Source organism: Corvus hawaiiensis, chromosome 2 (assembly GCF_020740725.1).
Source record: "Corvus hawaiiensis isolate bCorHaw1 chromosome 2, bCorHaw1.pri.cur, whole genome shotgun sequence".
Lineage (NCBI taxonomy): Eukaryota > Metazoa > Chordata > Aves > Passeriformes > Corvidae > Corvus > Corvus hawaiiensis.
In genome coordinates this window covers 95,610,285-95,637,418 of record NC_063214.1, presented here as the reverse complement: position 1 = coordinate 95,637,418, position 27,134 = coordinate 95,610,285, and the positions used below count along the sequence as shown (strand labels likewise).

The 27,134-nt window shown below is 39.8% G+C and overlaps 1 protein-coding gene across 2 annotated transcripts in view; it reads right to left on the bottom strand.

Annotated features, from left to right (window-relative positions):
- The window catches only part of RGPD4 (RANBP2 like and GRIP domain containing 4), a 34,478-nt gene extending 9,432 nt beyond the window's left edge, over positions 1-25,046 (bottom strand). The window contains exons 1-21 of one of the 2 annotated variants that reach the window (XM_048327039.1): positions 24,817-25,046; positions 22,260-22,327; positions 21,606-21,717; positions 20,546-20,698; positions 19,485-19,715; positions 18,905-19,050; positions 17,292-17,484; positions 16,508-16,598; positions 14,991-15,200; positions 14,282-14,460; positions 14,026-14,201; positions 13,563-13,686; positions 13,068-13,229; positions 12,610-12,747; positions 12,381-12,527; positions 11,770-11,952; positions 11,605-11,688; positions 10,967-11,102; positions 10,697-10,794; positions 5,617-10,162; positions 6-4,699 (exon numbers count right to left, since the gene is read on the bottom strand). In XM_048327039.1, the coding sequence (XP_048182996.1) occupies positions 4,602-4,699; positions 5,617-10,162; positions 10,697-10,794; positions 10,967-11,102; positions 11,605-11,688; positions 11,770-11,952; positions 12,381-12,527; positions 12,610-12,747; positions 13,068-13,229; positions 13,563-13,686; positions 14,026-14,201; positions 14,282-14,460; positions 14,991-15,200; positions 16,508-16,598; positions 17,292-17,484; positions 18,905-19,050; positions 19,485-19,715; positions 20,546-20,698; positions 21,606-21,717; positions 22,260-22,327; positions 24,817-24,891 (7,350 nt within the window). In that variant the 5' untranslated portion in view covers positions 24,892-25,046 and the 3' untranslated portion in view covers positions 6-4,601. Of the gene's footprint in view, positions 1-5; positions 4,700-5,616; positions 10,163-10,696; positions 10,795-10,966; positions 11,103-11,604; positions 11,689-11,769; positions 11,953-12,380; positions 12,528-12,609; positions 12,748-13,067; positions 13,230-13,562; positions 13,687-14,025; positions 14,202-14,281; positions 14,461-14,990; positions 15,201-16,507; positions 16,599-17,291; positions 17,485-18,904; positions 19,051-19,484; positions 19,716-20,545; positions 20,699-21,605; positions 21,718-22,259; positions 22,328-24,816 lie in introns of those variants that run through there. The other variant, XM_048327029.1, reaches the window with a different exon arrangement.
- Between the last annotated feature and the right edge of the window lie 2,088 nt (positions 25,047-27,134).

The window sequence follows — 27,134 nt, the reverse complement described above, 5'->3', positions numbered from 1 at the left end:
GAACAAACCATTAAAAGTGAATCATTTCAGAACAGGAAATAACATTAACCCCACATTGTTACGGAACTGAATTAATTCTAAGGGCTACATATTTTCTCTTGATACATAGGAAACAAAAATCAAACTTACAGGATGCTAGGACAGAACAGCAAAACTTACATGCTGTTCTACTGCTTTTGGAATTCAAATATTAAAACAAAACATGGCTGCATCTTTGTATTATTAAAAGGATTGTTTAATTAAGTCTTCATGTCAAATAAGAGACAACTAAAGAGAAGCGGGACAGAGGTATCAAACAGAGGTAAACAGGCATGCTTCAGGCCTGAAAAAAAGTGAGGTTGTGTACAAAAACCTGTCCAAGCAACTGAACAGAACTCATTTCAGATTACTTATTGGATAGCTGAGCTTTTTATTAGCTAATGTCAATTTACCATTATAGCTCTTGCTGAAACTTTTATTGTTACAAAAGTAAAGTAATTCCACTACCAAACAAAAAATACTGCTTTCAGCATATTTAACTAGCTTTTGCAGCAAGGAAATATCACCATCCATTTTATTATTTAGCTTTCTGTCTTCTCTCTTTCAACATTAACTTGTTCGTTCCACCAGTACTAGAAGAGTGCATGATCAGTGCCAAGGTTAAAGCTGAAGGCAGAGCCTAGAGCAAACTGCAGATAAACACATGGCTGTAAGAACAGACAGCTTTGGAAACAAATATTTGTTTATTATGAGAGAATGGAAACAGAGGGAGGATATAGCAATTTAAACATCAGGCGTGGTTTGGCTGGGGTTCTGCTTGTTTAGGTTTGTTTTGAGAAGGGGAGTTTGGGAATAAAGGTCTAAGAAACAAATCTGTGAACTATTATTAATAATTACCCCATAAGCACATCAATAGCCACAATAGCTGTTTCTAAGAACAAAATGATGGCTTTAGTATCTCAGCCTATTTTCTGTTCTCCAGATTTAGTTAGAAGAATCTGAGGGTGATCACAAAAGCTCACTGTACTTTTCATTAAAAAAAAAAATAGTTTGTAAATCTGTGCACAGCTAGTCAGAGGAAACCTAAATCTCCATAGAAAACAAACTAGTACCCAGTTCCTGAAAAACACAGATTTTTCTGATTACAGAATTTAACTCATCATTGCAAGAGGAGACAAGGACAGAACAGACACATTTACAGACATGTCCTTTGATCCTCTGACACAAATGACACACTAAAATAAGTCTGTTTTTTAAAAGCAGTTTTCTCACAAGTATCTTCCAGATTAAGAGCAGTATAAAGTAAAAGCAAAATCCCAAGTACTGATTCAAACTTACGTATTTTTATAAAGTACTACCCCTGCAGTCTTTGCCCCACCTTTGATTACAAGTTGATCATTTCAGGCATTTATACACCAGAGCTACAAAGTAACTCGCACTCATCACCAGCACACTCCTGTTGACTAGTTGTTCTTGCTCAGATATTTAGATCTCAGTAACTTCTGAGCCTGTAGAAAGCAGATGTAGGATATAATTCTTGAACAGCAAATTTCTAAGTTCATATCATGACTGCAGGCTACAGATGTTTTCATACATCTTCTCAGAATCTTATCCAAAAAACTCACCCTAGCTGATGTAAGGATTAGAACTACATCTAGTACTGTGTTATGAAGATATGCAGATATCCTGCATATTACCATGTGTTTTAATCTTTCAGATTAGTTAAACAAGTGTCTTAATTGGACTAAGTAAGTTTGCACCAACTTCACCAGAGGTCTAAATGTAGAGCATTTAGCGCTACAGCAAAAAACCAGCTTTCCTTAGGACTAGGAAATTTTCAAAAATGTATCTTTGAATATTACAAGACACTTCTTCCAAGTCAGTCAGGTAGATGGTAAAAGCATGTGCTTTCTTTAATTTGAGCAGTAGAAATTTAGCCAGAAGCTGTGGCAACAAATACACTGTTCCAGTGTTTTACCACATTCATTGCTCATCAGGCTTGACAGTATTTAAAAAGAGTTATCATGCAGTCTCTTTCAGTTCCCTTTGGGCAAAATAGCTGAATAAGAGAAATACATTTAAGGTCACTTCAGATTAGTCAACAGGTAAAGGTCTCCATGAAACTGATCTGTCAAACACTGGAATAATATCCTAGTGTTCCAAACATCTACTCAAAATGATAAAAGACTTCAACAACAAAGACTACTGTTGCAAAGATCTTAAATATATCTTCACAGGCAGCCACAAAACAAAGAGCCATGCATACATACAATGTATTCTGAAAAGACTGCTGGTTTTAGGATAATAGAACTCTCTACTCTGGGTGAAAAAATCCACACAAAACATTGTTAGTATATGGAAGAAACAACATTCAAGACAATATAATGCACAACAGTTCTTTTCAATACTGTACTGTATTTTCACTTTTGTTTGAACTGACATTAAGACTAGGTAGGCCTAAATCTCTCTAGTCACAATACTGATATTTCCTCTCATGCATTGATCAATGATCATGCAATGATGCAATGACCAATATCTTCTGAATAAAAGAGGAAAGCACCAGCTTAAACCCTAAAGCATGTAAGAGCTACAGTAGCCTGCAACTGACATGACAAACTTGTACAGCACTGGTGTGGTTTAAGTCCAGCTGGCAATTAAGCATCACAGAGATGCTGGCTCACACCCTGTAACCTGGTGGAATGGGGGGGAGAATCAAATGTAAAATTTGTAGGTTGAGATAAGAACAGTTTAGTAATTGAAACAGAAGTGAAATATAATAGTAAATAACGATAATAAAAGGCAAAAATATAACTCAAGGAAAAACAAGTGATGCACAATACAACTGCTGACCACCTGCTGACCAAAGCCAGACTCCATTCCTGCACCCCTACTGGCCCCTCTTCCAGGTAACTCCCCCAGTTTATAAACTGGGCATGATATTCTGTGGTGTGGAATATCCCTTTGGCCACTTTGAGTTATCTGTCCCAGCAAAGCTCCCTCTCAGCATTTATTTGTGTACCTCCTCAATGGCACAGCATGAGAGAAGACAGAGTCCTTGACTTTGGGTAAACACTGCTTAGCAGCAACCAAAACATCAGTGTGCAATCAGCATTATTCTCACACTGAATCCAAAACCCAGCATTGTACCAGCTACTGAGAAAAAATTAACTTTATCCCAGCCAAAACCAGAACAAGAACTTATACAAAGTTTATGACCAGACCTGAGAAAATGTAAATGCATGGAGGTGCAGAACTACAAGGTTAAATTTCTTCTGAATGTTATTCTAGGGCAACTAAGAAACCATCCCCCAAAAGAGGTTCCCCATGAGTAAGCCTCACATCATATTTGTATAGGGTAGGTTTGAAAACCTAATTTAGAAAGGACTTCTCAAAATCTCTTACTATTAAGTCAGAGCTCAAAGACCAAGAAGTTACACTGAAGACAATTATCAACTGTAAATAAATCACTAAATATATAATCACAACCTAATTATCAGAAAAGTAGAAGTGAAGAACAGTCTTAAATACCAGAAACACTTACTTTGTTTGTTTCTTTAAATATATCCTCCCTGCCATATGCCCCCAACATAAAATCACAATCAATTTGAGGTAGGAAAAGTTCTTGCATGTGTGCATTAGCACAGAATGTTTAATCACTTCACATTACAGACATCATATTATGAAAATAGAACTGAATTGTTAATAAACTCCATCCACAGGGACACTTGGAAAACACAGAGCAAGTGACTTTAGGTTATGGATACAGGAATTCAGTGTTCAAATAAGAACAGCTTCTTGAATGACAATTTGACATTTTAAAACAACGTAAGACTCTAAATTGGAAGACTGTCTTACGCAGACTAAAAGTTTGTTATTTAAAATTAAAATACTTTTAAACCCATGTAAGTTGAGCATGCTTACAGCAAGCATACTTGCAAGCAGCACAGGTAGTAACATATAATCAAACTATAAGCTGTAACAGTTTTGTTTACAGGGTCTGGGTGTAAACAAATTGGTTACAAACTGGCAGAAGTTTTCTAACCAGCTACAGTGGGCTTCAGATTATACATGAAGTATAAAGGCATAAGAGGCAGCTAAGGAGGCGGCTCTCACTTTCTGCGCACTTCTCTCTTCTACGCAGAAGTTAATACTGATAATCAAGAAACTGAAGCAAACATTTCCACAGAGGCTAAATACATTCTAGCTCTTTACCAGGTAAGCTGCCTCAAGATCTTCAGGCACATTTCATTGACATGGAGTTAACCACGTCAGGCACTACAAGACATTTTTTGAAAATACCAAAGTAATAGCTCTAGAAAAAAGGAATTTAAGAGATCCAGTGTGCATGCTTAGTAAAACTGTGATGGAAGAAGTGCAGGGCACATATCCTCAAAAAATAAGGCAAACAGAAGCCAAAAGCTTAAACAGGGCCATCCATTGTGCTGACTCATGTAAACATACTAAAGGCTAGAGACATTCTTTACAGGACAAACACAGTAGTCAGACACGCAATTTCAAGTACTCTCCTTCAGCATGCATGTTAATTATAAGGACTACTGAGCCAACTGCTTTGACACAGCTGGGTTATTGTCCATGCCTGCTAGAGTGATTTTATCACACATTCAGTGCAGTATGTAAATACCTTTACTATCAGGTTGCAAGGAGGATGTGCTTGTCCAAAAGGCCATGGGATTAGATTTAAAAAGGCTAAAATTAAATCCTAAAAAATAAATTGTTGATATATAGATGTTTACCTGGAATTTTAAAAGGATAAAACAGACTTACGTATATTCTGCAAGTATTCCATAGTCATATTTCACAGCAGGAAATTTCACCTGTTAATTCTACACAAGTTTATCCAACCCATGTGAATGGACTGCACCTATCATCTTCTGCCACATCACTTTACTACACTTTAGCTAATAACAGACAGGATGTGTTCATAATTCTGAGACATCCCATCCTTCTCACAAAGACCCTTCAGCACATTATAGTGGCCCTGTCACAGCCACTGCTTCTGCCTGTGCATCTTTTTGAGACTGTGACAGAAACAATACAACAGAGTATGCAGTCACAATCTCTTCACAGGCTAAGGAAGGAGGCTGACATCTGGTGTTAAGCTACACAACCAAAACTGCAGAGGCCGGTATTTACCACTTGAAACAAAGGTATAGACTAGTTCCACAATACCCATCTACTCAGTCATGAGGATAATGCAAATTTTAGCTGAAGCATACATCTGCTGTTCTCACGCTTTGCCACTCAGAGCAAAGGGTTGTATACACACAACATCAACTACATATTTAAGCCCCAAAAGCAAATCCACAGATTCTTTGAGCATTTAAATCCAAGATTCAGATTTAAATCCAAGCTTCAGATGCAGCACTTCAGAGTTTAAGTTCTCTATCTGAAATACCTGTTCTCAGTAAACAAATTTTCATCCTGCATCATACATTTTTATTTGAAAATAATGATGACCTAAAATTCCCTCCTTTAGTTGAAACTCTGGAAAACATGTGGATACCTGCATCAAAACTGAAAGAAACTACCTGTTCTCAAAAGAGTAATGAACAGCACAGAACTGACTGCTTAATAAGTTGCATACATGTATAAATTACTAGTTCAACTGACACTCACCTTTTTCCAGAACTCTAAATGAAAAGTTAGATGGTCCATCTTGTGTTGAAGCAGGCAAGTTGTCTACCTTGCTGTCTACAGGCTTCTGAGTAGCAGTTGAGATTTTTGGTGGTTCTGAGATTTCCAGTTCTTTCTGTGCTGTGTTCTGAGATGCTGGAATATGGCCTTCACTCTTTCTTGGGGGATTAAAACTAAAGCCAAAGAGAGAACCCGTGGCTGAAGTATTTCCAAATGTGAATGTCTTTGACTTTTCATTACTGAAAATGCTCTTGACAGATTCAGATCCAAATACAAATTTTGGAGGAGAAACTACTGTTTTTGTTGGTGTTTCAGAAGTATTTGACACCTCTGCAGCCTCTACAGTTGCATCAGAAGTATCATCACCATGGCTGACATCAGTTCTTTCTCTGGTTGTTTCTTCTAGCACAGCTACAGCATTTTTACCACATGGAGATTCCTTTGGTGTATTGGCACGAGAAGAAAGAGGTGTTATCAGTGTTTCTCTCTCTTGGGCATGCTTTGCTTCATCAAAAATTTGCTTAAATGAGTCTGCAACATCTTGCAGCTTGAATCGCACAGCCAGAAGTTCTACTTTTCTTTCCCCCTCTGCGAAGTCACATGCAGTCCATACCCACACTCTGTCAGATCCTTTCATTTGTTGCATGTTCATATCTGGTGTTATCCTATGATTGGCACAGAGTTTTAGTACCTGGTCCCTTCTCATTACTATACGCACTTGTTTGTTGTCATAGTTCTGCAGTATTTTGATATCGCCAATCCCTCTCTCTTTCCACTGTTTTGCATCTTTGTCGTATCTGTAGAGCTTGGCTCTATGACTGAAGACAACTTGCTCATTTTCCTCACCACTGGTCACTTCCACGAGATCAGGCAGAGGTACCACAGGCTCAAAGTACTGTCCATCTCTTTCCTCTTCTTGAGTAACATCAGAATCTTCATCTGTGCCTACTGATGTTCTACTCTGATTCTGTTTGGCAGGAGATTTGGATGGGCTCAAAGCAGATTTAAAGCTGAAACTAAAACCAGTGGTAGACTCTCCAAATCTAAACAGATTTTTCCTTACAGGGCTACTGGCAAGAGGTGATGCATATACAGAACTACTTACACTATCATCCAATGCCTCTTCACGCAAGTCATAGTTATCCCACTCCAGAGTAGGGCCTGTACTTTCAGCATGTGGCTTTATAACCAAATCAGAAGTACTGCTGGCACAAGCAGGGTTTACATTTTCCTCTTCTGACAATTTAGTTTTGTCATCTGTCAGAAAAGTTTTGAGATCTTTTAAGTCACACTTCATTTCTTCTGCTCTCTGTATGAGCTGAGCTGTCCTACCTGTATCAACAAGTTTATGGGGTGTCTGCAGAGGTATATCTAGTAGTAGCTTCTGACATTCTTCAAACTTTTGTTTGAACTCCTCAGCCTGCTCTGGTGTCTTGAATTTTGCTGCCAGATGTTCCAACTTTGCATCACCATCAGAGAAGTCATTGGCCATCCACATCCATGCTTTGTCTGAGCCAGACAGCTGTTTCAAGTTCATTGTTGTCGTTATCCAGTGATTTGCACACACCTTCAGTACCTGCTCACGCCGCATCAATATCCTTACTTTGCCATTAACTTCATTTTTAAGAATCTTCAGACTGCCCACCCCACGTTCTTTCCACTGGCTTGTTTCTGGATCAAACCTGAACAGCTTTACTCTCTGGGAGTATAACACTTTCTCATCTTCTTCTCCTGTAAATGGTTCTACTTTTTCAGGCATCTGAACTATAGGTTCAAAATGGATATCATCGCTGTCCTCTGTCTTATACACATCATCATCCTTCTCACCAAAGTCAGCAGATGTGTTTGCTTTGTGATCTGTTTTAGAATTTTGTGAAGAAAACAGCTTTTCACCTGCACCTGAAAAGCCTTTGAAGTTAGGATCCTTTTTGCCAAATTGAATGCCTTCCCTAGGAGTACTTTTTGCAAGCTCAGCAAAAGTAGAAGTGCTACTATTCTGCCCAAAAACAAAGTCACTTTTCTCCTTGGCTACTGTTTCTTGAAATTGGAATCCAGTTCCACTATCTGAAGGCAATTCCTTTTTGTCTTTTTCATCAATGCTTTTTAAGAAACCCGTTGTATGCTCTTTGGATGGTTCATCTTTCTTAGTAGTATTTTTAGTAGACTCCTGTATCCCAAACTTAAACCCACCTTCAGGCATTTGCATTGAAAAGTTAAATCCTTCCTTTGCAGACTTAGCTTCAGTATCAGAAGAAATCTGAAATGTAAATGGTGGTGTCTTGCCTTGCTCAAGACCAAACTTAAAGCCTGTTCCCAACTGTCCTCCAGCAAGTTCAGGTAATTTACTTTTCAAGCCAAAAGCAGGAGTTGACAAAGCATCACCAGCTGGCTTACCAGATGGATTTGGTTCTTGGCAGGCTACACAGGCTAGTGAAGAACCTTCATTCCTCACAAAACAAGTACTACAATCCCACTGACCTTCCTTTTTAGTAAAAAGCCCTTCAAACCCATTTTTCAGTGGCTTACTTCTATCAGCAACAGAACCAAACCCTGGAGCAGCAGGTGCCTGAACAGTTGGTATGGATGTATTTGGTTGATTTTGAGGTTTTGGACTCTGACAGGAACAGGAGTTTACATCTTTTGCTTGGCATACAGAGCAGTCCCACTGACCTTCTTTTTTAGAAAAAGCAGCACTCAAGTCATTTTGAATAGCCTTTGGAGCAATCGCTTGGCAAAATTTAGAGGAATTTTGTTGACCAGATACCACTGTATTAGTTTTGTTTGGATTCTGGCAGCTGATACACTTGGAGGCAGTAGGTTCATTTCTTCCTGAACAGACACTGCAGTCCCACTGACCTTCCTTTTTAGCAAAAGCAGAGCCAAACTTGTCCTGCAGTGTGTTGTTACCACTCGCTTTGAAACTTGCGGAGCCAGTTAATGGGGTGCCATGTGTTTCCCACATACCTGGATTTGGACTTTGACATGATAGGCAATTCTTTGCAGCTGCTTCATTTGGAACTGAACATTCTTTACACTCCCACTGATCCTTCTTCAAGAGATGCTGCCCAAACCCACCAGAAGAACAGGCTTGCTGAGCATCCTTTCCAAATGAAATAGTAGTGCTAGATGCAGTGGATGTAGCTGTAAGGCTGCCTTTGCTGTCAGGTTCACTGCTTGCTCCATCTTTTGAAAACTGAAAGCCCAAGTTCATGGTCCCAGAAATGGTTCTGCTAGGCTCCCTGGTGTCCTGATTTGCTGTTTCTTTTGCAGTCCCAGTGTTCTGAGCCACAGATGTGTCAGCATTTGATCCCAAGGATTTTAAAATATTCTGTGCCTCCTCAAACTTCTTTTTGAAGAGCATTGCTTCTTCAGGTGTTTTAAATCTAATTGCAAGCTGTTCTGGTTTGGGCAATTCATCTGCATAGTCTAATGCATGCCATACAAATGACTTATCTGATGCAGCATTTGGAGTTAATTTCATGTCAGTATTTATGTAGTGATTTGCACAGATTTTCAGAACTTGGTCCCGTCTCATTAAGAGACGAAATTTGCCAGATACTTTATGTTTCAGTATTTTCACATTTCCAACACCTCTTTCTTTCCATTCTTTAGATTCTGCATCAAAACGGAAGAGCTTGGCCCTGTTGCAGAAGAATTCTTCTTCATCTTCCTCACCTGTCTTTACTTCAATCTTATCAGGAAGTGGCACCACAGGATCAAAATGAGGACCATCATCATCCTCATCTCCACCATGGGTGCTTCCTCCCTCTGTTTCATGACTTCTATTGGCCAAATCTGAATTTGAAGCCATAAATACAGGTTTACTTGGTTCTTGAACGCTAAGAGTATCATTCTTCTCAAAACCCATGTTTTTGTGTGCATTTTGGCCTGTGTTTTCTCGAAGAGAGATGCCTGGAATATGTTTACTGCTAAAATTGAAGATATTTCTTGAACTACTTGTGGGATCGTTAACTGGCTTTTGTTCAATGTATCTATCATCCTGTAAAGGTTTATCAGATGTCAGAAGATCCAAGAGGCTTTCTCTACTATTAAAAGGTGCACCAAGAGGCTGTGGTGCAACTTGAGGGGGAGAAGAAAAAGTGAAGTCTCCATCATTAGACTTGAAGTTAGGTTTAAATTTAAAAGTTGTCGGCTGACTTGGCTGTGCTGATGTTGGCAGAGGCGTTTTTGATCCTTCTGCTGTTCCCGGCTGTCCAAATTTAGGCATTGCTTTTGGTTCTGCAGGCTTTAAAGTGGGCGGCGTGACTGAACGGTTTGTGAAATACCCCGGTTTAGGCAGTGTTGGATTGGTGCTTGCCTGTGGGACACTGTAGTTGTAGTAGTCATCACCCGTACGAGGGGAAATGAGGCTAGTACCAGGAGAATCAAAACGCAGAGGTGGGCCATACATTTCTTGGGAAAACATACAACCAGAAGTGTTTTGCAGAGGTGGCGTATGCATTGGTGGTGGTTGATAGGAATATATATGTGGCTGAGGTGTAAGTCGGTTCATGCCATAGACAGGAGGCTAAAGAAAAAGCAGAAAACAAGTGCTCTGCTTATTAAGGTAACAACGACAAACAAAATCTTACTGTGCTGAAGCCCATGTTAACATGTACTCTTAAACGGAAGGCATGCTGTCAAGTTTAAACCTAAACTAGTTTTACCTTAGTTGGAACCAATTAGTTTAAAAACTTGAAGGGCATTTGAGAACAAGCATTGAAAAAGGGGCACAATATGAGTGAGTTTCTTTTTAATGAAAAAAAGCTTTGCAAGCTCCATTTTCTTTTACCACACAATTAAGGGGGGAATAGTAAAGCGCTATCATACATAGACTGTAGGAGAAATGTACACACATATAACATTTTTCTGGCTTTTCCTCCCAAACTCCAATTCCCAAAAGTTAAGCAGAGAGACAAACTATAATTTTATCCCTAGCAGTCTAAGTTCACCAAATTCTACATAAGGAACTGCAATTACATCCAGCTATGTACAGAATCAAAACCAGTCAGTCATTTTCAGGAGATCATTGGAAGCAACTTAAGGAAATAAACTTTCTCACCTTTGTTGGTGTTACATTGGTTGCAGCAGTTCCCAGAAGATACTGAGAGTTATAGGCAGGTGACTGGCTGTAGAATACAGATGGGCCAGTGGTAGCAACTAAAAAGGAACACCAGGAAAACAGTTAACATTTAACTTTTCTTGTTGTTTTCTACAGACTCCTCCCAGCAATCAGATTTAAACTGTGAATCACTAATGCACTTTAGCATTACTTTCAAAAGTCATATTTGATTTAGCTAACCATTTAGATAAAAATTCCACAGCAACTTGCCTGTTAACGGGGCTTCATGAAGATTTTGTGCTCTCTGATAACTATCTGGCATTGTATCTGTTCCATAGTTTTCAGCAGGCCACCGATGAGATGCATTTGTGCTGGAATTATTAAGTTTCATTTCTTGCATTTCATTCTGTCAAGACAGGATGCCAAGCAAGAGTGTATCTATTGCACAGGTGTTTGTCAAAGAAAATATAAGGCATGATACCTACCCTTTTGCTATTCAAAAGCATGTTCAAATGGGGGGGTTGGAGCATAATTAAAAGAAAAACAAACCAAGAAGTATCTGCCAGATCATGCAAGGCATGCCCATGGAGTACAAAGTACTCATTGTATTCTAGAGCCAGAACAAGCCAGTACAAAAGCCAGAACCAAGTGGATGAGTACCAAGCTGATACGAGCAGAATTCCTTCTACATACAGAAAGGGTCCCCTAGATGTGTTGCCTCAGCACTCCTGTCCAAGTCCCAAAGAGGAACTTCTAAGCAGAAAGATTTACTCTAGGACTCATCTTGGGCAGCTTTTTACAGAAAAAAATTCTAGGAATTGTAAGTTAGCCCCTGCTGTTACCACTAGATCCTTACCATAACTAAAAGGCCAATAGTTCTTTACCGAATATGGTGACAGAATTTTTACCTTTAAAGCTTCCACTTGCTGACAAATCATTTGAAGTATAGATTTATGGTCTTCTGCCCACTGAGGGGGAGTTTTTGGAGAAAACTAGGAAAAGAAAAGTTAATTGATTCATTTGAATTTTTCTTACAAGTAACAATTCCCTGAAATAATAACTGGCTAACATACCTTGTAGGTCTTAGTTGGTGAAAGAGAGAATTTGGTTGGTGACGGAGTGGAATGTTTCATTGCTGAATCTACAGTTCGTGACAGACCATTTCTGAAGGCAAGACTTTCCTCTTCACCATTCTCACCAAGTTCCTGGATCACTGAATCTAACACTTCCCTCACAGTTTCAATAGACACTGGCAACTAGAAAGTTGTTTCAAATATGAGTCATGACTGCAATTCTCTCTCAGAACAAGAGAAACTACATTCAGAATTCTGGCTGAGCAATTCACAAGTCTTTCATTACATAAATACTGAGGTCTTTTTCAGCAAAGCTCTAAACCTGTTAAGATTCACATAAGAAAACAATTCACACAAACAATTACATTTTTTCAAACTATCAAACTAAAAGACAGTGGCAAAAGCTCTGTGTTTACATTGGAGCTTTCACCAACAGCGCAACCAGGATACCACGATCTGGTAGGTTACAGAAGTTACCCAGAATTTAACTTGCCTTAATACAAAGCCTGGTCTAAAAAAATCTAACCTGAATGTAAAGGATTTAATTTTTCAAACAGTAACCTAAGCTACTGTGTCCCTTGGAACAAGTTTTTAAAGCAAGAATTACTTACTTTCTCAGTTAATGACATATCTGAGGAGCTTTCTGCAATAATTTTCATTAGATAATACTTGGCTTTAAGAAGGTAGGTTTTGTGCTCCTCATGCTCTTCTGGCAGCATAACATCATTTTCAATCTCTTCTGCTTTTCTTTGGAAAATCTAAAGAACAGGATGCAGAATGAATAGCATCAGACAGAAGGAAACTGAGTAAAGAGAAACATTTCTGGGTAAAGCAACTTACCACAGCAAGATTCCAGTATGAAACCACATTCTCAATAGCTTCAAATGCTAATAAAGCATCATCAATTTTGCCATCAACTGCATCCAACATAGCAAATGCTATCTGTGCCTCTTCTTCATACGCTGCAACCTGAAAGACCTACAAACAAAATGAAGGAAAACTTGTACTTAAAAATGGAATGACATAACCTTTTTTCCTATAATACAGGGAGAATTCTTTTTCAAGGAAGTTGGTACTGAGGGTGCTCAATGCCTTCAAATCATAAACACCATTTTAAAGGTAAGACCAAAGTTGTAAGGAGAGATTTTCTCCCTTTATAAAACACTATTACCAAATATCATCTTTAAGAGTTTCATAGTAATAACAATATGGAATACTACAATGTAGACAAAAATCCCACAACTATGCACGATTCTGACATAGACCCTCTCTTCAGCCTTGGCTCAATCAATCTGTACCTGAATGTCTACACTATGGAAGTGTTTGAAGAGAGGATCAGTAGGTTCAGAAATACTCCTCTTCTTTTTGATAGTTTCCAGCATAGGCAGAACTTTCTTCCAGTAGTAGACACTTCGTCCAATATATTCCTTCTGGTCATAGAAGGAGTTAAGGTTAATTCCCTGGTGAAGGAAAGGGAATAGTTGCATATTATTTCAGCAAATTCAAGTCAAAATCCTATTCCTACATATCCTTCTCCTATTTTCTTTAAGAGTTCCAGAGTCTTCCTCTGACATTAAGAGTAGCTATGTAAAGTAACATATGTAGAAAATAACACTATAGTTTAAGACAAGAATACTTTATAGTGACTAGACCAACAAATTCGCCTGATAAAATAATCAGCTGTTCTTAATAACACACATTCATCCAATCTCCCATCCCGAGTCTGTTCACAATTTAGAAAATAAGAGGAAAACACTTTGGCTTCCACATATTTAAAAATAATCTCAGCTTACTGTTTTCTGCAAGCTTTTTGCCCAGTGTATGATTAAGGCAGGTTGAAGGCCGTGCTTCTCCAGTGTTCGCAGAGTACTTATGCCATGCTGTACAATAAGCCTCAGTTTTGCTGCTGTTCCTGGTCTGAATATCAGAAGAAACATTCCTTGATTAATATTTTCTGGCTTCCATCTGTTTACATACCATTTCTTTGATGAATACAACCTGCAACTTAAGTCCTAACTTGCTTCTACATTAGAAATGCATTGTTAGAAATGAAAATTCTGTTTTTAGAAATCTTTCAAACATATCAAGTCCCTACTACAATAAAGCTTCAAAACAAAGCTGCAAAAAACTAAAACAAAGCTGCAAAATATGTCCAAAAAATTAGTTTTACAAGACTCTATTGGGACCAATCCAAGCTACTGCAGCAGATGCTCCCTTAAGGCTTGATCAAACACTTCCAAACTGAAAAAGCCTTACATTGATTTTCTCTGAAGAAGAGTACGAACAGCATCCCACCAGGATCTTTGCTTTTCGGTATAGAATTGCTTGCATATTGGCAATGGCAAGAATTGAGGTTGATGTGCACTATAGTGAGAATTAAACTTCTCTTGCAGTTGTAAGTTGCTAGTGAATACCACCCCAAGTAGGAATACCTGTTTGTAAAAAATAAAGTTATTAATTAACAAAAAACTTAATTTGTATGGTACATTAAAGAACTTAAAAGTTCACTTACTTCAAGGTCTAACAGGCAAATAGATTCAGGAGCATCTGTCTCAAGTCTTGATGTTTCTTGGGGCAAGTGAAAAAGCTGTTTTAACCACTTGCGCATGGGAGGCAAGACTGACATAGAGTTCCACTGCAAGCCAAGCCACACGAGGTGCTGGAGACTGCCGTTGTGCAATCGAACTGCACCTATGCAAGAAACAAGGTTGGATGCAAATGTCAGCTTCCTGCAAGTCCTCAATACTACTATCTGATCAAAGCTGGGTTTCACATTTCTCTCTGTCAGAGCAGCCAAAGATACTTTACAGACCAATAAGCACCAAGATTCCAGTTTTACTTATGAAGGGTTACAAACTTCAGTCAGAATAGCCAAACATACCAAGTTCATCTAAGTGCTCAAAGCCATCAGCCGCTTAAGCTTCTGAGGGGATGACTCTCATCATTTCCATTTTCACTTTATTCAGTCCAATAGGTAACTAATTTTAGCAAAATTTTATTCTCCAAAAGTCCTTAAGGAATTATTGAAGAAGAACTTCTTTACATTGCAATGAAGTATAAGTCTTTCCTATGACATTTAGCCAACTTTGGACAGCTATTCCAGGTATTTGTCTTTTGCTGCAGTACAAATGTTTGTGTACCGGTACCTCTTCCACAAGTATTTGCAGAAGACATTTAGGTACACAAAGCTGTGCTGAGCTTCAGAAAGTAACACCTCTTACCAATATCGTATTTATGAAGTTCCCCTTGCACTGGTACTTGTGTACTGACATTTCCAATATCATCTGTGCCGATAAAAGACCTCTCCCTAGAAGCTCCACTCTCAAACAGGCTACCAAACAATGCAAATGAACCGCTCTTGTTTGCAAATGATTCCACAATCTCTTTAAAGAAGTCTTGCTTGCCATGACTTAAGTTCAGCAGCATATGACCTAGAAAACAAAAATATCACTTCACATAAATAAAGAAGCGAACACAAGGAAAGTAGTACTTGCTATGCTGGACTGCTCTTTACTACCGAAGGCTGGATGGGAATCAGGATTTCCCCTTACGAAACCTACAGACTGTTTAGGTATGTTCTGCCTGTAATTAGGTCAGTGTTTCAGCACATAGGCTTTCCAAGCTTTTAGTGACAACAATCCCAAGGCATTTGTAAATCCAGCTCTTTAGGAAAACAAAGCCCTCTTACCATGACTATTCTAAGGGCATTGCAAGTGACCTTAGAATAAATAGCTGTAATATATGCAGAGGTCTGTATTAATGAAATCCATTCTGAAGTAAATGAACCTGATGTCTAGGAGTTCATCTGTTTTCATCTAGGCCCTCTAAGAATTTTGTAGACTTAAACACTGTCTATACTTGGCAGCAAAAAGAACAAAGCTGATGAACAATGAAAGGATGAAAGATCAGGGAAACAAACTAATATTTTTTTCCCTCTTTGGGCTAACAGTACTTGCAAAATAGCATCAGCAGGCAGAAGCTATTTCCAGTACATTTGGATGCTTTAGGTTTTAACTTTTATATTTTTCAAATTCTGTACTGCCTAGTGTGTAACTCTGAAGTTTCATGTAGCCTGTTAACTTCTGCTCTCTCATGCCAGGTAAACGTAACAAAGCCTCTCCAGGCCTGCTCTCCAAGGACACTCAGACTGTCCTAAGCCCAAAAAGTATAGACCAAAAGCCTCTAAAGTGAGGGGCAAGCTTGGGGAAATTACATAATTAACTGAAGCTTTAACTGGAGAATTAAGCCCGATATGCAAATAAACCAAACTTATAAAAGTGGGAAGAACTTGTGACCTGCTGTCCATCTTGGGGTCCATTTTGACAGTATCCTCTGGACTCCCCAGGGTGTACCTTTGAAGGCCCTTCAAATAAATACCTAGCTTTATTCCCTTATTCTTGTCTAGTCTCTGTTTTTAGGTGGCCACTTCAGGCACCAATTTAACAGATAAAACCTCAATTCTACCTTAGCGTGCTGGAAAGTCAAAAAGGAGGGAAAAAACCAACTACTATTGAAACAAAGAACACACTCTACCAGCATGCTTAAGACACGAAAAATAACTTTAGGTGTCAGAACCAAACCACTGTTCTATTTACATATGTAGTCAGAATCTATGGAGTTTTACTATATATTGGAGTGATAACATTACAAGACACACAAATGTGTTCCTTAACAAATCTTAGCCTTTACAGTAAATCTGCAGCACTAAAATGGAACTATGCAGCTATTTTTTTATTACCAGACTGGCTTTTTCGATCACAGGCCAACATTTCTAGCATATCTTGTCCAGTTTGATCCCCCTTTATGAGCTTTGACTTTGGTTTAGGAACCTGGTGAAGTAAGGAGAAAATTGTTACAGGTTTTTCACAGTAAGAGCAGAACATTTAAATCAATCTCAGAAATTAGGAAAGCTTCTTTTTAGCATTAGGAAGCTATAGGAAAACAGGCATTATTCATTCTGAAGGTACACACACTGGGTTGTAGTTCTGTGTGGGATGGGCAAAGAGAGCAGAGAACCCATCTAAAACCCAGAGATGTGCAACTATAGCTATTAAAAATAACATTAAGTGTACACAAGAGCGAGTAATACCTGCAATGCAAGCAATGGTATAAGAAAGATAGTCAAGGCAAAGAACTTTGATTTTTTTAAATTCCATTGTCTATCCAACAAGTATATTAGAACTATCCAATTCCTCTCCCTCTTTCCTTACAGGAATAACACTCAACATGTGTATTTGTTGTATTATGAAAAAGGAAATATACTGCAGGAAATAAATACAATCATACTTAAGAATCAGGTTACTCTGGCAAGGGGAACAGTTGAAGGTATACTTTTACCCTATTCAAGTCATTTGAAACTTTTAAACAATTGTGAAAGAGAAGGGTTTGGTGAGTGAGAACAGAGTTCTCCTTTAGATACACAAACACTAGTTCATCTCAGGAATACAGGAATTCAACACATGCACAGCAAGAACATTTCGAGAAAAGCATCAACTAAAGGCTTAGACCAAAAGATCATTTACCTGGAAACTCAGGAGATAACACAATGCTGCTAGTTCACACACAGCTCTCCACTGTGCCTCATTGTCTTGGGCCATTTTCAGCAGCAAAGCTCCAGCATGCATGTACAGCTGTCCTTTCATTTCCACAAAGGTACGAGACAACTCGTCAGCCACACTCACATATGGCTTCACTGACTGAAGTGCACGATCAAAACTAAAATGCAGAGAAGACTCATTCTAAAGAGAGTCCTGGTAAAAGCTATAGCAGGTGATTTTGGTTCATGCTATTAACTGTGTATTAAGTAACTATGAGTCAATGGTAAGTACTGTTTCTATTGCTCAAACTCAATTGATTGTTACTAGAAAGTACAATCACCTCAAACTCCCAAAGCTCTCAAGTTTATTGAAGTAAATATTACTGTAAGATACTTACAGTCTTTTTCATCACATTTTTCCACAGCTACTTTCAAAACTATTGTCCTGAACCACGTTGATAAACTTGTTCACTACTGCAGATTTAGAGACATACAGGAGGTATTATTCACTCAGCCCTTTCTTTTCATTCATTTATCAGAAAGGTCCAAAATACTGTTCAACAGGCTCTTCAAAAATAGAAGGTACTATAAAAATTCTAGTAGCTGTAGATCACTACACAATCCCCACTCAGGAGAGGCTTTCCAGGAAACAGCTAAAACTGTTTTTCAATTACTGGAAAAGACTCTAATGGCTGTTAATGTTGCCATGATCTGGAAGTATTTCAGAGGTAAACATCTTGAAAAGCTCTAATAAATCAGAAGCAGAAAACTCAAGATGGTCAGTGTTAGAGGAAAAAAAAATAAAATAAAACACACTTGGTATTAAATATTCCTCATCCATTCTGTATTGCTTCAAATACTCATGCAACATTAACAGACTCAAGAGTATTTTTACAAAACAATACAGCAATATAACCACCATTGTACTACTGAGGAACAAAGACAAGTTAGTAAAACCAGTAACAAAGGGAAGATAATGGCAAGAAAGAAACCCAGACCTTAATCAAATTATTGACTACAAACAATACTACTCTAGGTGCACCACAGATGGTAAGCCTTTTTGTCAGCTGTAACACCACCAGTTTTTTCTGAAGGAGACTTCTTACTACTGGTGGTTTCCTCCCTCCCAAATATATTACATACACAGAGTTCCTAATTACTCCAGTGTGTTGTGTTATTTAATAATAGAATGACTAGGACAAAACTGATTCACAAGAGACAGTTTTGGCTTTTCAGTTGGACTTTTGTTGCTTTGTTTGGATTGGAGTTTTTCAGGTGGGTGTTTGCTTCCAATTGTCTGGGAAATCTGGATTAGTCAATTGCTGAAGAACAGAACAATGTTTTCCAACTGAAAGAAGGTACAAAGACACAGCATATAAATGAGTCTTCTGCATGGCTGCGTGCTGACCATTCAAACGTTTGTCAAAAGACAGCTTGGGGTTTACACCCAGTAAGAACTGCTCTTGGTGGACAGTACAGGAAATCTCCTCTATCACCCAAAAACAAGATAAGCAGTGAAACAGAAGCTTGGCTGATGTTACGTGGCCCTAAACAATTCTTAGAGGGTTTTTTCTTACTACAGAAAAGTTTAAACAGTACCTTTCAAGTGCCTCTCTGCATTCCTGAACATCTCTAGAAGAAAGTGTCAGTTTGACAAAGCTGGAATAGGCCAGCAGATGATCTTTCTTGATAGTTCTCCAGTTATTTTTATCAGACTCCAAGTCTTGTAAAGATTCCAGATATTCCTAAAGAAGAAAGTTCATCACAGGATAAGGAACAGTCATCCTTCCATGAAGGCAAGGGCAGTACTTCTCCAAAACACACTAGTAGCATTTATTGCATAATCCAGTTTCACAGGTGAGACCTTAACATACTCTTCAGCAGCAAAGTTCCAGGGAACTATTTGCTTGAGCAATTTTATCCCTAATGGAACTGCTGTGTCTAACCCAGCTTTTGAAGTTAGAAACTCAATAGCTCTATAAAGCTTAATTTTAGGGAGAAAATTCGAATTAAAAAAAAAATACACAAGAAGTATTTTGTAATTCCACTGGTTTCAGCAGACTTGCATTTGAAGGAGTTAAATCCCTTGAGAATAGCTGTCAGAGTAACGACACTAAGAGAAATAGACCATGTAAAAAGATACGGAAGACTATCACAGGATCAAAATATGATTAAACACCTCAAAGGTCTCTACAACACAGGAGCACCATTCCAAGCTTGACTGCAAAGGTATTCTCTTCTCTGCCTCCTGACAGTGGAGCACAGCATCTTTTAATCTGTTATTTGAACGGTAGAGCGCAACTAGTCTGATGTTTATGTAGACATCATCTGGTCTTTGATAAAGTTCTGCTTGAATCAGGTCAAAAAGCTGATTCCACCCATCTTCACCTCTACAATCCAGTAACTGCTCCTGTTGAAACATGAAGGCAAGATGTTAATATTTCATTTCCCACATCAGTCTTTTGAGCAACTACAGTACCAAACAATAGTCTTTCCTCCACTACATAGACTACATCACTCAGGCTACAATACTCTTAAAAGCTTTCAGGTATTACGTAAAGTTTGGGGAAAAAAGCTCAAATATTTAAAAATGTAGGTAACTATCACAGAAGAAAATCCTCAGAAGAATTTGCCTCTTACCAAGAGTAAGAAATGCTTCTCAAACCATTTGGGTCAAAGACAGCCTACCATGCCACAGACTATACCTTGCTTAAGAAAGCCCAGGCACCTTGAGACTTCAATGTGGCTGCTGCCCAGCTACACAAAAGAAATATATCCGTGCAAAAGTGACATTGCATGGCTGAAAGTATGTACATGGTATTTGAGAATTACAGCATTTCTCACATTCTGTAGAAATGATCATAATGCAGATTTGAAAACAAAAGAGCAGTGTAAAGCAAGAAAGTCTGAGTTCACAGATTGGCTACCTTCCTGCCAGTGACACAACAGAAAGAACAAGTGACACCTATCTCATTGTTAACTTCTTCACAATTTCTCAGCATTTTGGAAGAGGATTAAACTTGAAATATTAGAAAAGGTATGAAAGCATGCAGCTGCAGCTTCCTTTAATGCTGGACAAAAATGTCAGACTAGAAAGAGTGTAACATCTAATAGTTTTAATACTAAAGATTCTAAAATAATTTAGTCAAAAGAGTTTTGCTTGAGGTGACATGCAAAAGGCACTCCAGACAGATGCTGAAAGTTGTTCAAACCATTGAACAGAGGTAAATTTGAACTTACCTTCAACCTGTAAATAGCAGGGCTCCCAGGAAAGAGCTTAGCAGCTCTGTCAACCCAATATTTTGCTCTTCCATCAGTAATGTCATTATTGCATAGTAACTCTGCAATCTTCAATACAAGATCTTTCTGTGTTGGGTTCAACTCCACAGAACGCTATTTTTCCCCATGCAGACACAGGAGTTTGGAAAAAAAAAAAAAAAAAAGGCAACTTTAACTTACGATCCATGTAGAAAAAGTAAGAGTTACACCCCCACAAACATACCCAGCTATTCAAGTTAGTTGAATCTCTAAACACAGATTATGTGAGAAAAGCCTTTCTACATGCCACCACTAGTTTACAGCACCCAAACAGAAGTACTGAAATTCAGAACAGCCTAAGAGAAATAATGCAAAAACCATCTCCTCTGCATCTACCACTACCTACTGCTATAAATGGATAGCAGGATTATAAGGACCTCTAGTCTAGACAGGTGCAAAAGCTTTTAAAAAAAATTAAGACACACAGTTTAGTAAGCGTGATAGCACTCTATAGAGTTGTATTGGCACAACTTCTGGGCACATCTTTCTCTCCAAAACCAGAACAAAGGCAATCTGACTGGAAATTTGACATTTATATGGTTGCCTAATCGAAATTAGATTTGTCCCTCCCTTCTGCACCTGCCCTCTTCAAAACCAACCAAACAAAAAGCCACAGTAGGCCTACAGTCTTCTAGTAGCAACTAAACTCCAGTTGTCATCACAGTTTGCATTACGGGATTCTACAACAGTAGTCCAAGAGGCAATGCGTGACTTGGGGAGAATTTAACAGCAAGCAGCACAAAGATCAAGTCCAGAAGAAAAAACAAAGAAGCAACTTCAAAATATACTACAGAAGCAAGCAATATCAAGTGAAGAATCCTCTCTGCAGTGCTTCATGTGCTTTCCATCATCAAATGTATACGACAGTTTTCCCAGAAGCATGTTTTCTTCTATGGGTTTGAGAATGTTCAGCACAGAAAGGTTTTAGAAGTCCATTTAGAAAGGAATAAAGCAGAACATTAGGGGTCAATGTAGCACTTACCTTGTAACACCCAAAAGCTTTTTCTATGTTATCCTCAGCTTCATAAATTTGTCCAAGAAATCTGTGTGCTTTGGGATCTCTCTCTTGTACATTGAGGTATGTAGATATATATCTATGAAGGGGAAAAAAAAAAGTCAGTTACTTGACCAGTATTTTCCACTAACACTCCCCCTCCCACTCAAGCTATAATGGCAACCTAATTTGCCATACAGGACGCACAGACATATTTTGTTCTAGATGCTTTGGCCAGACCACACAGAAGTATACACATGTTTTGTTCCAGAGACTTTGTCAGGACCTTTAAGTAAGCAGCAACATGGTTTATACCTGTACAAATGCCACTTACTCACCAGCCAGTATATCTGTTTACTAATAAAACAAAAGCAGGAGTTTGCAAAAATGGTAAGAACTACTTAATACAACGAGCAAAAGAACCAGCCAATTCAGCCAGATAAGTTTTTTCAGTACCACGTAACTAATCTTCTTCTAAGTTATTGTTTTACAGAGATTTAAACAGCACTCAATATCCACATTGACCGCTAGCTTAAAGCAGCATGATACTGATCTTGGTTTCTCTGGTCTACTTCATACAAACATAGTTTTTCTTTTATACCTTAGAGAACAAAAAAACAAATGTCCATCAGTGCATGTTACCTTTTAGCAAGTTCATATTCTTTTATTTCAAAATACAGCTTAGCAAAGAGGAATCCTTTCATCGATTTCTGAAGGAGAAAAACCATGACAAACACACTTTAGACATTTGGTACTTCAAAAGTAATTCCCTAACGAGTGACCTTTCTTTTCAGCAATGCCTAATACTCAGGTGACTGAATCTGACAATTCATTATCAGCTCAAATCCACTCATCATATATAGGGGTTTGTTTCTGAAAGATGTATGTTTAAGAATGAGAAGAATAAAAGTTTTTGGTATGAAAAGGCTACTAGGAAAATCGAGATTACAAGAGAAGAAAGCAACAAGCCTTTATACATATGGTATTTCATATACCACTCATTAAAGAGAGCAGAAGAATAGGGTTACCTACATTTATTTTATTCCTTTGCAATATAGCAAGGAAAAAAGTTATTCTACAAATCAAGAGAGATCTATCATTTAGCCCTACTGTAGTGTACTGTCATTAGACACTACTGTTTAAGTATACTTGAGGAAAAAGCAACTTTTGCCTAAGTCGTTCTCAATTTGCAAAAGAAATGCATTTATGCAGTTGTTTATTTCTGACTAAAATAACTTTAACATACACACTCTATGAGCAAGAGGCAAAACACCTCCAAAGGTATTTTTTGAGAGGTAGAACAAGGAAGTAACAAAGAAGCCAAGCTGGCATAAGCATGATCAAGAGGAAAAGTGAAAGGAGTGAGTTAAAGAACTGACAAAGTTACAATCAAAAAGGTAGAAGCAAACCAGACAAATTTAAAGCTTGAGCTCTCAATATCAGTTCAAAACCAGATTTTGCTTTTGAACCAAGAAATACTGGAGCTAGTTACATCTATGATTCCAAAGAAGTATGTACATTTTGAATTCACTTGAATTACAAGTCTCCCTCCCTCTCTCACCACTGTTATTCATGAAAAAATTTAAAAAGCAGTTAAAAATAAAAGCAGGCCTTCTACGATGCCTTGAGTTTCCAGACTGTAGTTTTGAAGCCTGTTATAAAAGGGAAACACTGAAACATGCCAGAGTGGTGGAGCTGCATTTGGCATCTCCTTTTAAACACGGATGAAAAGAAACCTCAAAATAAATGTTCTGCAACTTTATAAGCACCCCCCTCCTTAAATCATCACAACAGGAAAATCAGTAACATTTTCCACCACTGACTGTGCTTATACAATTTTTGTAAGCATTACTTCATTAAAAAAACCCCTAGCAAGTAAATATGAACCAGTTGGTCTTAAGCACAACAGCACAGGATTTGAGTTCAAAACAATTAAACAGCACCTATGATTCTGAGAGTCATACCCTTGACACTGTCTGCTCTAAACAGCACCCAAATCAATTAAGCCACAGAACAACTTTGCTGCTGTCAGGAAAGAGATACAAATAATGATGATGTACACAAGGCCTGCATAAAGGCCCTACTGCATAATGGTAAACATGGATGTATTCATGCTACACAACACAGTGCTGAATATTCTAACTCAAAAAAAAAATCAATTCAAGAGCAGTAGAACAGGATCTTTCAGGATTAAATAGCTCTCATGAATTGCATCAGACTGCTCACTGTGATCCTTTTCCAGATATAATGAAAAATGGTAACAAGTCATGCAGAGTTCCTTATCTTTCTGTCCAGTTACTAAAATACAATAGAAAGATTATTTTCTCCCATTTCTTCCTTTCTTAATACTGCGATAAAAACAAGAATATTATTGACATAGCACATAAAACAAAACTGAAAGTGTTTCACATGTTCCTTGTTTGGATTCTTCTTCTGAAGAAACGAAACTCGAGAATCTTTTCCTGAGAAATAAAACTAGGGAAAAACAGGAACTAAACTCTCACAAAACCGAAGAAGTCTGTACTCAGAGAACTGGTGGACTCCTTAAGACTACACTAGGGCTCACCAGCTGTAAAATACAGGTGCACAGCTCTGGCAAACCACTGCTCCCGCTTAAGGAAAGTGCCTCAGTACGTGAAAGCCCTCGGCCGTTCCTCATGGCTTCCCATGCCTCACTCGATTTAGAGAGACCCTGAGCAAACACGCGCTCAGAAACTCCCAAATACACTATAATTCACAGAATATCAGAACAGTCAGGAATAGAAGAGACCTCTGGAGATCATCTAGTCCAATACCCTCCCAAGGCTCGGTCACCTAGGGCAGGTGATACAGGCGCGTCCCGGTGGGGTTTGAGTGTCTCCAGAAACATATCCCTCCAGAGAAGGATTCTTTTTTCTTTTACCACCACGGATGAGGAGGGACCAGCCCCAGCAGCGATGCGCCGCGCTCGGCGCCGTGAGTCCGCAGAGAGCGGCCACCCCCCAGTCCGGCAGCGCAGGGGCAGCGAGCGCAGCCGCCCCCAGCCCGGCGGCAGCGAGGCCTCCCGGCGGCGCGGGGGGCGGCAGCCCCTCAGGACGCGCGGCAGGGCCGCCACCGCCCCACGCGGGGCGGGCGGAGAAGAGGCCCCACACCGGCCGCACGGAGCGGCCGCAGCTCCCCCCGGGCCCGGCGAGGGCGGGGAACGCGAGGCCGCGCTTACCTCTCTGGGGGATGGAGCCGCGGCCTGCAAGGAAGCGACGTAGCGCTCCACCTCGGGCTTCGTTCGCCTCATCATGGCGCCGCCGCGGCGGCGGGGGCCGCGCCCGGCCTCTGTCCCGGCGGAACGCGCCTTCCCTGCCGGCCCGGCGGGCTTGGCCCGGCGCCTGCGGAGGGGAAGGAGGAGGGATAAGAGGAAGGAAGCGCAGGAGCGACGCAGCCGCCGCACGTTACGCAAGTTCCCGCTCAGCCGTGCGGCGCGCGCAGCCCCGGCGCGAGCCCGGCTGCCGCCCCCGTATCAACGGCCGCGGGGCGGGGCCTGGCCCGGCCCGCGCGTGCGCATGGGGATGGGGGAGAGCCGGGGGACAAAAATCTGTTGTGGAAAATTGTGAGAAACTAAGTTGTAGCATTTTCTCACCGAAAACTATAATAAACTCACCTCAGTAATATATAACTATATACCGGTGATAATGTATTTATCACCTAAATAATACACTATATATATGTGTATATATATGTGTGTGTGTGTATATATATATAATAAACAACTTTTTATCTAAATCTAAGTAACACTTCTGGCGCTGTTGGAGCAAGTCCAGAGGAGAGACACGAAGCTGACAGGAGGACTGGGACGTCTCCCCTACAAAGACAGGGTGAGGAAGTTGGGGCTGTGGAGTTCGGAGAAGGTTGTGTGGAGACCTCAGCAACCTTCCAGTATCTCAGGGGGCCTACAGGGAAGCAGGAGAGGGACTCTGTCAGGAACTGCAGTGATAGCACAAAGAGTAATGGGTATAATTATAAGAGGAGCAATTTAGATTAGATATAAGGAAGAAATTCTTCACTGTGATGGTAGTGAGGCACTGGCACGTGTTGCCCAGAGGGGTTGTGGATGCCCCATACCTGGCAGTTTTCAAGGCTGGGTTGGATGGAGCTCTGAGCAACCTGGCCTCGTGGGAAGTGTGCCCCATGGCAGGGGCTTGGGACTAGATCTTTAAGTTCCCTTCCAACCCATAGCATTCTATGATTCTATACTTTGTGGTTCAGAGCAACAATAAATTTAATCCCTAAGCATAAAGGCCTTCTTACTGAGATCCAATGCTCTAGAAGATGAGTCTCCAAACATTGTAGCAGCTGTGGTGACAAACCTTTTTTTCCAGGCACTAAACATATAACTAAACAATTAAGCTCTAAAGCACAGCTGGGAACATGGCCTAAAAGATGGACCAGTAACCCTCAAGGCAGGACAGATCTGCAGGTTGTAGTTGTACGGGTTTGGTGGCTTGAGGATGGTAGCCCTGTGGTGAAATTCCTAGCAGGAAGCCTCAGACTGTACTCACTGGAATTGGCCATCTTTCCTGCCAGTTCAGATGCTTTGGTCAAAATGAGGCCAGTGGGCCGTGTCTCTGAAGAAGTGTAATTAAAAATTTCTCCAGTTCTCAATCTCAAACAACCCATTGACAGTCACAGGATTCCTGCTACGCCTAAAAATATACTGATAGCCCCACAGCTCTTGCCCTCTTTGCAGGAAAAATAAGGAAACATAGCCAACTTTTTCTTTTAAGACCAGCAACATCCATGTAAGACCTTGACTGAAAGAATTAATCCTTTCTTTTATTCTTTCTTCTATTAATGGTGATTTATTTAGACTTTGGATTTAATTCTACAAAAAAAATCATTTTTTTTCTCTCTGTACTTTTTAATGGTGTGCCTGCAGCTGGGATTACCAAACAATTTCTTATCTGCACCTGCCAAGCTAAGTAATAGAAGTGTTGGTGCTGGTGCAGAGGAGAACACTGGAGTTTACTCAGCTCATTGGAGAATATTACTGCCCTTCAGCTGATGGGGAGGGAAACTGCCTTCATATAGACCAGGTCCAGTACTTTGGCAGTGGTCACTGTCTCACCCATCGCTGTGGAAGTGGCACCCCCTGTGTTGTCCCTGGTGGTTGCAGCACAGGGCAGGACAGCACTGACTTGAGAGCTGGCCCTGCAACCTGACTGTGCTCAGCCCAGCATGGTACCTGTCCATTGGAACCGAGCACAGGATGTGCCCTGGCCTGCAGCACAGAGGCTTTAGGCTCTCCTCTTCCCCCTACAGCGACATCCATTGGGCTTTCTGGAGTGCTCCCTAGTTAGCCTAAGCAGGCTTTCTAAAGGAGTCTCTCTTGCCCGTGCATAATTGATCCGTGCAGCAGAAAGGGCAAAGCTTCTGAGGCATCCATTCCCAAATCCCAGGTTCACGGACTCCTTGACAGACCTTACAGGGGACATGGGTTGAAAAACAGTACTAGACTCTGCCTCTTTCAGGAAAGCATGTGCAGCT